Source organism: Atta cephalotes (genome assembly GCF_000143395.1).
Source record: "Atta cephalotes unplaced genomic scaffold scaffold00032, whole genome shotgun sequence".
Lineage (NCBI taxonomy): Eukaryota > Metazoa > Arthropoda > Insecta > Hymenoptera > Formicidae > Atta > Atta cephalotes.
In genome coordinates this window covers 1,752,288-1,764,275 of record NW_012130096.1, presented here as the reverse complement: position 1 = coordinate 1,764,275, position 11,988 = coordinate 1,752,288, and the positions used below count along the sequence as shown (strand labels likewise).

Genomic DNA, 11,988 nt, shown 5'->3' with positions numbered 1-11,988 from the left:
CAGTGGCAATATATTTCTGCAGTTTTTAGCAGATAACATTTCGAATATATGTCTAAATAATTTTAATATAAAAATGACAGCTAATTTATAGATTTTATTTTGCAGATTACCGAAGCTTCAAAATCCAAAACATACGATTTATATAAAAGTATGTCGCTTCTGCCATGCACGTTTGAGAATAAAATTCTACGCAAATGGAAGAGAAACAATTTGACGCATCATTTAAAATTGTAGTACTTACAGATAACAGGATTACAGTAAAGCAGAGATATCATTTTTAACATGACACATGATTAGTATGTTATATTCATTGTAAATATTTTTGCAGCAAACGCAGCCTTTTTTATCATTTATAAGAAAATGTTTTTGCTGCGCACACAATTCTAGACGTCGTTTGTTGGATGCAAACAAGTTCAACAAATCACTCATGATGTTCACGCTTATATTTTAATAAGTTTTAATAAATTTCGTGTTATATAACGATGCATCACATGATAATTTACTATCAGCTAATTATTAGAATTATTTTTGTAAGGAATAGATTTTGACATACAGTTTATTTCAAGTGCAACTGTATGCTGAATTAAGGGGCACGTTTAATTAGGAGAATACAAGTATAAGCTTACGATAAGTTATTTGATTTTAAAATCCACCGGGTGGCAATTTTTGGAATTGAGATCTTTTTCTCTTCTCCCGGAGAGCCTCATTTTTAACAATAATATTTCAACGAATTGTCTAGCATATATATGTATTTTATGTAATCATTAAATCTTTTTGCAATTATGATCTGCCAATTGTAATCTTTTATATCAATATTTAATGTTGTCATTGTGTTTCATCATTAAAGGCAAGCAATTGAAAAAATCTTGAGAAAACAATATTTACTGTAAGTAATACAATTATTTATAATATACACATGACTGATTTTACATATAACAGACACACTTTTACTCTGTTACAGCTATTTCTCTGTAAATAGAAATTTTTCTTTAATACTTGTTTCATTGCCACGTGATTATATGTGGCCATGTGCACAGTTTGCTTACAAAAAAAAGCGAACGATGAAAGGCGCAACATTTTTATTTTATGCGTATTATTAGAATTATTTTATATTAGAATAAGAACAATATTTGAAAAAAAAAATAAAGAAGTTCGGCCGTATTAAAAAGAGTTATACAGATTTCTTTTTCCCTTACAATTTCATAGAAATATATGTAGAAATATTGAAAGTAAAACGAATTTACATATTGATCGTGCTCTTTCTTTATATTATATTTTACGGAAATACGTTCGGTTTTGCATAATGGATATTGTGCTAAAAAAATTATATAATAAGTACATTTACGAGTATTATTGTTGTTTCTTGTACATTGAACAGATCCTCACTCGTATGTCTTCCTTATTTATTTTCCGTTCCAGCCGAAGACGACGTGAGCAATCATCAGATATACCATAATTGTTATGGTACTCGTTAACATGATAGGAAATCCTACCCTGCAATGCAATCACGCAGTTTTAGCTATTATGATGGAAAGTGACAAGTCACAAGATCTTCGAAACGCGGTGACATATTTTGTATTAATCATGACGTCATGATTTCACTTACCTGGAGAATTGCATGAAATTGAATTTGTAACCGTGTTGTTCCGCGAGGCCCATGCAAACAACATTGGCAGTAGCTCCAATCAAAGTTCCATTTCCTTTAAACATATTCACCTGAACAACTGCTAGCCATGCGAAAAAAACTGGCGCTCTTCATTTGAAAGCGTCAATTTTCGAGGCATGACCTTTGACTATCGTTATTTCAACGCGATCATGTGAATATATTGAAAGAACCATGATGCTGTACAAAGCTCGAAAGATGATTTTATGTTCGAGGTAAACTTTGCAGTTTTAGATTACTTGAGAAACCATTGAGATCTGGAAAATTTCTTACCTCCCATACAAGCTCCAAACGTCAATGCCCATATTAGAGGCTGCATAGGCAAGCTGAGCTCGCGATTTTGGGCAAGATTCGTTGCAATTCTCACCATCATAGTGGTGAGTGGTACATTGTCAACGAAACAGCTAGCCAAAGCCGACACCCAAAGCATCAGTAATATAGCAACAGCTAATCGGGACTCCTCGTTGACCGATAGAATAAAATCCTGCGTCTTTTGACCAATCCACGAGATGATACCCAAACGCGAAAGAGCCTAAGGAATTTTTTCAAATGCTATTAAACTTCTCAACGAATTCCTTTTAGTCTAAAAAGACTCCATCTCGAGGAGTCTATATTCAAATTGGCAAGAATCTTTGTAAAATTTTCCTTATATTACCTCCATAAGAATAAATAACGATGCAAAAAATAACAAAGTGCTCCATTCGACGCGCGCCATGAGGCCATCGAAATCTTGATTATCGACTAGTATCAGAAGCAATAGAACGCCGAGCAGGGCGATCCAACCCAAAGACACATGTAAATGAAGTAAACTATGTAAGAAGAAGAGTGTGATCACGAAAGCCAACACGCATCCAGATTTTGCCAGCAACCACTTATCTCTAATAGGATACTGGAAAAAAATACGAAATACTGCGATTAATGATTGAAGCACAATGAAGCTCGTGAAAAATAAAAGATTATTCAACTTGCCTTTTCTTGTAATTCCTCGAGCGTGGTCTTGTACTTCTCTAACGCCGCGCTTCCTGTGATTAGCTTCTTCTTTAGTTGCGATAACAAACGTTTCACTTTCTTCAGTAACGTTTCTCTCACCAAATTCTCATCCTTGCTGTAAGTGGACAGACTCGCCGCCGCTCGTTGCCAAATAGCAATCGTGTGTCTCAATTCCTGTGAGTAGACAATCATGCGCAACATCATAATTTATTCTCTAAATTTTTTGAAGCGGAAACTTATTCTGAAGAGTAAAAATTGAGCATATCTTTTTGAGAAAGAGTTTAATTTTTAACTTTTAAAAGTGAAATTTTTACTTTTCAGAGTGAGACTCACTGTAAAAGTTTTAGACACTATATTATACATTTAGAAAGAAACATAGTAGCAATTATAAGAAAGAATGATTTGTTGAAATAAAATTTATCTAAAAATTTAACTAAATACGGATCTGAAAATAATTTTTTATTAAACTATTAAAATATTTATATAGGGTGCTGAAATTGATTGCCAAAATGTCAAAACTTTTTGTAGCATTTTTTCATTACTTGAGTTTTCTATGTAATTGTTTTGATGGTTCAACAAAATCATTTTTAAATCTATCTAAATTTTTAGATACTTCAATAAAATCATTCTTATTGTTTAACAATAAAATTTATTTATATGTAAAATTAATATACAGTTGAAAAAACTGTTTTATATATAGTTGTAATAAATATAAAATAACTATATACACATTAATTCTACAATAAAACTTGTATAATTATTATATTGAAAAAAATATAGTCAATTTTAATAAACATTTAATTGAATACTGTCAACTAAATATTTGTTAAATATAAAGATATATTTATTTAATACAAGAAATGTTAATTTGATTTAATAATCAATTTTTTTTACTGAACCAATATTCATTTATTGTAAGTAAATGTTTGGCAGTATTGAACTAAATATTTAAAATTAACTGTATTTTTTTCTCAGTGCACTTTTATAGTTGCTACCACTGTCTTTAGGCTGAACTTCTTGCATATTTATTTTTCTTCTTTTTTTCGCATTCGTGAAGAGAATAAGATAAAAGATAAATCGTGCAAGAAGTTCAGTCTTGTATAGAAAAAGAACAGGCTTTTTTTGTCTGAATATAAATTATTGGAAGTTTGGCATATTATACCTGTACATCTTGCGGCTCGTCGAATCTAAGAACTGCGACGTCTCGAAAAATATAGCGGATTTGCGCACTGACCACAATCAACACCAATATCACGCCGATACTCATGTGCAATGCAAACGTACCAAAATCAATTTCCTACGACGTAATTATCTGTTAATTATGAGATCGACAAACATTATCTTCCATTTCTGTGCGTGTAAATGTAGCACATTCGTGTAACTCACGGCGTTTTTAACATCCCGATTGGAAGCGATGATGACATTCGGCGGATCGCCGACTGGTGTCGTAGCACCTCCTATGTTGGAATAAATTACCATAGCAGTCAGGATTGGTACGGGGTTCAACTCCATTACTTCGCATAGTCTAATAGTTACCGGAGTCATTAATAATACGGTCGTCACATTATCTAGCAATGATGACAGAAACGCAGTGAAGAAACAGAGGGCCATTATCAACGGCCACAATCTTCCGGCGGTTATCTAAAAATGAAAGGTATCTCAGGTTCAGTTTTTTTTTTTCACTTTAGATATATGCCAATTTCTTTTTCTCACTTTGTAAGCATAAACTGCCAGCCAGTCGAACACTCCAGTTTCGGCGATGATGGCAACCAGCACCATCATGGAGAACAGTAGTAGCAGCGTGTCCATATCTATCCAAGAGATAAGTTCGCTCATACTCGGACGCTAAAATACAAAATTCCAAACGGAAAAATGATTTTGTTGAAATATCTAAAAATGTAACTAGATATAAATAGCTGAAAATTTTGTTGGACCATAAAATAATTACGTGGGAATCTCAAGCATAATATGAGCTGCAAAAACTATCAATCAGTTTTAATGTTCTAATTATTATTTTGATGATTTAACAAAATTATTTTCAGATCTATAACTAAATTTTTAGATATTGTAAAATCGTCCTTTCCACTTTTTATATTTGTCTTTTAAAAAAGATTCCGTCATAGAAATTAAAAGAGCGTGTACTTGCGATACCTCATTTAAAACCGCCAATATTGCGATGGACATCGTGGATGCCAGCATAGCAGCTAGAGCTCTGTGTACTACCTAATTCGATCAAATATGATGAGCATTTAGGAATCAACATAAATACATTATTAAGAATCTTTATTTTAGACCGCATATGTGAGAAACACAATCAATACTAGAAATTTAAAATGTTTTTACGATCGAAGCTGGATCTTCATTGCTTTAAAAATTAGTAATTCAATCTTGAATTACTAATATATACTAATATACACTAATATACACTATATGTGTACTTGCATATATACCATATTGTGGTCTTTTTCATATTTATAATAAATACATTCTAATTTGCGTACATGATTTACCTCGAAAATTATCAGGATGTATAAGATAATCAAGACAACTGCGGCAAGCGGTATACCGATATCGGCATTTATTGGCGATGAATCGTAGCCTATCGAAAGCGAAAGAATGGATTTCGAATTCGTGCGCAGATTGATGAACATTATGCCTTGCGATAGGATTCTATAAACAAAACATTTGCTAACAAATTCTGATCGTACTGCATGTGAGACTTTCAGATATTTCCGCTGGCCAACAATTTTGCCAACAAAATTTGTAATAAACATTTTGCAAAATTCATTTTTATTAGATCTGAATAATAGTAAAAATATGAGATAACATACTTGTCAGCTTTTATATGGAAAGTCTTCCGATGCTTCTGGTCGGGGAAAATGCTCGCCAAATTTTCAGGTAATACCGGTAAGGTCCACACGTCGCTTACGTTCTGCAATTAATGATTGCAAATATAGTATGGTGTAGCTAGTTTATAATTATCTAGTAAATAAATGCCTAGTCGATACCAACTAAAAGTAACATAACATTAGTGTTATAATTATATATGGTTGTGATGATAGGAAATGTATGTTAGGTTTACTATTTAATTATGGCTGTGATGATATAGATAATGAATGGCAAGAAAGTGCATGATAGAAAGTTACATAAAGACAGGTATTAAAATTTATTGAATATGAGACGTGCGATGAAGCACGGATGGATGGATGAATGAAACTAAGAAATATTTGTGAACTATAATAAATCCCTTTTTTAATTATTCTGTCTAAGCTGAAGAGAAATAAATATTTATTAGTATTATAATTTCGCACAATGTAACTGTAACACCATGTGTTACATTTATATTTTTGAATATGAAAGTATAACATTGATGTTACATTACTTTTAATTTGCTGACTAGGCATTTCAGATTTAGCTATTTAAATAAATATGCGCAATATATATTCAATATAATCAAGATTAATTAATTTTATGAAATGTGTGTAAAAGAATGGCTGAAGGATATTTGTGATAAATAATTTATTAATATGACTGATTTCTTTTCTTCTTTCTCTGTTTCAGGCTTGGCTGGATTTGATTTCATGTTCTTTCGACGCAAACATAAGTGTATGCAGAATAATTTTGTGTACGTTTAAAGATATAGACCTTCAAGTTCTTCAAATCAGTAATGGAGAGACGTGAATTGGTTTTTCTGTCCACCAGAACTTGCAGCCATACCATCAAATAGCATGTGGATAAATTCGCAGATAAATACTGTTCGTGTTTTCGTAACGGCAGCAATGGTCCTTTCATCGTCACGCTAATCAAGGTACTTGTAACATGTTCGTTGATTCGATAATCTATATCGTTATAAGGAGAATATGAGATTGATTGATGTTATACTATTTATGGAAATTTCGTCTCCTAAATCCCATCTTGTTCAAAATAGACAAAAATTCGTAGTTCGATTTTTTATGATTGACTAGAAGGATACTCCTACTTTCTCTGCTAGACACAGAAAGCTGATGCAGCGTCTCAATCCTCTCGTTCTTAAACATCAGTATCATCTGCAATATGAAGTAACGTGAGATTTATTAATTAATCACATCGATCTGATGGTTTTCTTACTGTGAATAGAAGCCAACAACAGGAGAGTATGATTAACTTCATGTAACGGCAAAAAGGCCTTTGTCTCTCCTGTATTTGCACATCTTGCCCGTCTTCGTCGACATTCTGATGTTGTATGCTGCGCAGATATCGGGATTAATTATTACATCCGTTCTGAGAATTTCTAGCATCTTGTTAAACTTCTCCCTTAATCGTGATATGTGATTTACCTGATTGATGTCGCGGGTGGCATTCCAAGAGACATATTGACAACCAGGCATTCTTTCTTCACGCAGTCCAGAGATCTGGAAACACATTATCTTTTGTAATGTAAATCCTTTTTCATCGATTTCTTAGGCTTATTTTGTTTACCTCGTTTCCGTTATTCGATCACATTCTTTCTGAAAGATCGCCAAACTCGGATCCAGACGAATCGCTTCTGGTAATTGACTCCAGGCGTGGAGCACCTCCTCGGGAATTTGTCCGAATATCACAGAGCTCGAAATGGAGGAGGAGGGACTGATTGGGCTACACATAACTTTGGAAATATTTGTTATAGAATTATGTCCAAATTGCAATTGATTTCAGAACTACATGATTTTCTAAGAGATTCGAACATTTCAAGTTAGAGTTTTTAAAAGTTTTAATTGTGTATGCTTTGTAACTTAACAAGTGAAATTTTAATGAAAAATTATAAAATTAATGAAAAAATTAAAATTTTATTGAATTTTAATCTTATAATTGTTTTATGTCTGACATTTAGAAAATAAATATCGTAAATATAGGTAATTTGGGATAATTTGGAACAGCATGTACTTTTGTTAAATTCAATCTTAATATCAATCCATGTTTGAGTTTCTAAAGAAAGTTTAAATTTCAAATTTTCTTTAATGACTTATGGATGGACCACGATTGAATTTAACAAAAGTACGTGTTGTCTTAAGTCATCTACAGTGCATTACCAGAGTTGTGTATAGGAAATTTCCCATTGAGAGATTCATTGTGTGACCCGTGTAAAAATACAACGTCTAGTTCTGGGATTGATATAAATAGATTTCGTAATTCTTATATAAATTCTTATATAAATATACCTGAATTGTTATGAGAATTCGGATTGAGGTATATCTGTGACGGGTTAGATTCGTCGTCACTTGTATCGTTTTGTGACATTATAGGAATTATTTCAATTTGTCCGTTATCGTCTCTTATTATATACAAATTTTTAGTTGAATTAAAATGTTAGTTTTATTAAATTTGCACGCATTTTATGTACACGATGCCGCGCGCTATGTTGCGCCTCTGAAAACACTACTGATTGTAGAAATTGTTTCACTTGTATTCGTAAGATTCTCAGAGGTCACCTTATAGATTATTTACATTTTACATGGAATATAAACCTGGAGTATATAGAAATTGGAATTATATTATATAAAGTGTACTATAGAAAATTATTTATCGAAATGTAAGCTCTCTAAACTCTTTGAAGTGGAATCTCATTCTAAAGAATAAAAATTGAGTCAATTTTGAAAAAGAGTAAGATTTCATTCTTTCATTAACTCTAAAAGATTTAAAGAGTATCCACAAATATAAAGATTTTTTACAATTCATGAAAAATAGCATTATATATATAAATATAATAAATAGAATTCATGAATAGCATTATACATAATATTATACATAAAATCAAATAGAAATGTAAGAAATAACTTTAAGGCATTAATAGCTTCAAACAATCATACTCATGGAAAAAAATTAAACATATATGTTTGAAAAATAATTTTATTATACAGAAATTCATTATAATTTTACTATGATTTCGTGTATTAACATTGTGTCAATTATAATTAAAAATCAATCATTTTTTACACTATCAATTATATTAGCTGAAACAGTACAACTGTGGTCACACAATGGTTAAATTATCACACAATCAAAAGATTATTCTGTAACTCTTAACGATTGTAACTTACAGTATATAGTTGTTGTGTAATTTTTTTACCATATATAAAACTAAGCAACCGACATATGACACTGTAATGCTATAGTTATAGTCAATAAAAGTTACAAAATAAGCCTCTAAGTATAACTCTATGAATTCATATACTGAAAAAAATTTTTGATTGAAAATGTAAACGAGCTAGAAAATTCTGATCACTTCAGAATTTTGATTATCTTAACTAGAATTATAAGATTCAATCAGAAAATTCTGATTTATCTATTTTCAACCAAAATTCCAATTAGTGTAACCAAACTTTCTTTCCAGTGTATGTCTATCGATAATTAAAAAAATACTTTTATACATTGAAAAATATAATTACAATCAATTAACAATCTCATAGATATGATATTAATGTATAAAAATATTATATACAATTGAAAAGATTAAAAGTAACTCAGACATTCATCAGACGTTTTTTGCACATATTTTATAAATATAATACAATAATCTTAATTATATTACATCGCACTGTGTTACAATCACATGTTAACGCATCTTTTGTTCTCGTATATCATTTTAAAAGTCTTTAGCGACAGACAAACAGTTTTCATATGTCAACCAGTTTTCTCTGATGTTCCTAAACACTTCCCTTGTTCTTTTCCGTGTTGATCGACTTTTGCTGAATGATATTTTGCAGGTTCCGTATTTCGTACTTTTCCATCGTGTAGTTGTATCGGCAGTAGCACCAATAAACCACGGTGACTCCCATGTAGGATCCCAGGGCGACGTTCGTCGATAGTTTCGCGCGACTGGTGAACATGAAGGTGCCCAGGCCGGCTGCGAGACCGCTGTAGATACCGGACAGCATACTCTGCTTGAAACAGGGGATCTTCCTGATGTCTCGGCCGAACAGCATCACCGCCTTGGACTCATTTTCCTCATCCAAATTTTGGACGATCGCGTCTATGTTGTTATCCATGATAATACCAACGATTTTACGTAATTTTCGCGAGGTTTACGAGCAAGACACAAAGTAAGGTTAAGTTGGAGTTGTAATAGTCGTAATTTTTGCACTCTTTGCACTTTGTGCTCTTACCTTCTCTTTCTTCAGGTCGAACGCTGATTGGTCGCGGCGACGATGTGCGGGGTGCAGGGCGCCGGGTGACGTCGCACGACGCATGTTCCGTGCTATCGAATCCGAGTGACAGGTGGTGCGGCTCAGCCCGCTCAGCTCGGCTCAGCTCGGCTTTCAATCCCGTGCTGTGCACACACTTGGTACGTGATCGCTGGTGTGAATAACACGACCCATCGTGAACGTTTGACGTTGCCAAAAAGCGTGGCGCAACGCTGCACCTGTCCTTTGAAGGAAAATCAACGAGAAAGGAGGATACTCTACGGTCCTGTCACGTCGCACACATCGTGAGGACGCGAATTGCGTGTTACTCTGAAAACGACACCCGGGACACCCGTCGTCATCCGTCCAAATTGTGTAAATCGCGGTGACATGCACGCACGATCACCCGTGCGTCGCTGCTCGTAGGTGCTCCACCCCTCCCCCGTGTTCAGTTCCTACGATGTGTACCACGTATCCGCGCGACTCACCCGGGAGATTCAGCTGCAGAAGAGGTAAGAGTTGTCAGTGTCGACTTCGGCGTCGTGTATCCCTCTGACACGATGATACCGTGACACGGGATCGATTGCGGAGTCCCTTAACCTTACCCATGAAAACAATCCGGAGTAACGTCATGAGAAGCTCATGTCACACATCGTATACATTAAAGATTGAGAAGTGTGAATTAGAGATGTTAGAATTCGACTAATTAGAACAAAATGAATTAAAATTATCTTACTGATAGAATTCTAATCTTCAATTCATCGTTAATCTTCTATGCCTAGTGTAACGTGGCTTCTATGTAGCACAGAAGCTTGCAGCAATATTTTGATATTAATGTTACTGGAATATTGCTGAAATATTGCTAGAATGTTCTGTGTTGTATTCATACAGCTTAGAATTTTACAACAAAATGGTTACAAAGTTGCAGTGTTACTGCAATATTGTTGGAATGATTTGTGCTGCACATTGTTAATGTTAATGTGATATTGTTGAAACGTTACAGTGTTGCTGTAATATTACTAGAATGACCTGTGATATAGCTTCTGTGATTTCATCACAGAACCTTGCAACAACATTTTTACAAAGTTGTAGTGTTACTGCAATATTTCTGGAATGATGTACAACATAGTAACTCACAATAATATGCTGCAACGTTACTGCAATATTACAATATAGAAGCTTGCAGTAATATTGCTGCAACGTTGCAATGTTGTTGCAATGTTACTGAAATGATTTTTACAGAACCTATATAAGAAGCAACATTTACAATATTGCTGCAAGCTTCTATTTACAGTGTTGCAATATTCCTGGAATGAATCTATCTTGTAATGTTTACAATATTGCCGGAATGATCTGCCTATGGATATGGTGCAGTTCTAGTACAAATCTTTTCAATAATATTGCATTGTAACAACATTACAATGTAACATTTCAATAGTATTGCATCAACATTGCAGTATTCCAGCAATATTGCACCAACATTGCAATATTACTGCAAGCTAGCACTGCAGTAACATTAGAAATGTTGCGGCAATGTTGCTGTAAGCTTCTGTACTGTATAAGGTTCTGGAGCTCGCAGTTCTGAACGCGGGTCTGAACTTTCGAAACTACTGGCTGTGCAAATTAAATCCGCGTCACATAAATAAACAGAATTTGTGTATACACGTATGTTCAACGGTGTGTTACGTCGAACCGCGAAGCACGGATGCTGTTCCGAAAGATAGTAATTGGGTGAGAGATAAGACGCATATTCACTGACGACAATTGTCCGTCTTGTCATTCGCGGAATAAATTGCCAGGTCATAGATTACATTTTGGGGTATATGCACTTACGTTTTGTTTCTGTAATCTCTATTTTTGTGATACCTTTTATCGGAAGCCGTCCGACGATTGGATAAGTTTCACTTCGGAAGAACGCGTGTCTGAAAACGAGAAGCAGTGAAGCTTTTCGATCCTTCCATGAAGCTGGACGACTTTATTTTTTTCCAGTGTATTCGAGATTACTCTACGGCAGGCCAGGCATAAAACCGCCTAAGGGATTTTCATTTCTGTGAGTAAGGAATCGCGGAGACGCGGTGACATCATCTAGGAATTCGCATACGCTTTTAATTCTGGAGAAGGGAAGAGGTGCATGCACGTCGTTATTTCCTCACATTATTAACTATATCTTGTTCTTTCTTTCTCTCTCTCTCTCTC

General features: G+C 33.9%; 2 protein-coding genes across 2 annotated transcripts; both read right to left on the bottom strand.

The window, feature by feature from the left end:
• Positions 1-1,403: 1,403 nt before the first annotated feature.
• On the bottom strand, positions 1,404-7,909 carry LOC105621140 (P protein). Its single transcript, XM_012202611.1, has 17 exons — positions 7,831-7,909; positions 7,112-7,277; positions 6,970-7,044; positions 6,761-6,878; positions 6,627-6,699; positions 6,299-6,492; positions 5,485-5,585; positions 5,164-5,323; positions 4,805-4,876; positions 4,367-4,498; positions 4,040-4,294; positions 3,816-3,950; positions 2,633-2,827; positions 2,319-2,552; positions 1,937-2,195; positions 1,607-1,700; positions 1,404-1,494 (listed from the first exon to the last, which is right to left on the bottom strand). The coding sequence occupies exons 1-17, from the start codon at positions 7,907-7,909 to the stop codon at positions 1,404-1,406; spliced, it is 2,433 nt and encodes an 810-aa protein (XP_012058001.1).
• Positions 7,910-9,315: 1,406 nt separating this feature from the next.
• On the bottom strand, positions 9,316-9,657 carry LOC105621139 (cytochrome c oxidase protein 20 homolog). Its single transcript, XM_012202610.1, has one exon. It carries the CDS (start codon positions 9,655-9,657, stop codon positions 9,316-9,318), a length of 342 nt encoding a protein of 113 aa, XP_012058000.1.
• Positions 9,658-11,988: the final 2,331 nt, after the last annotated feature.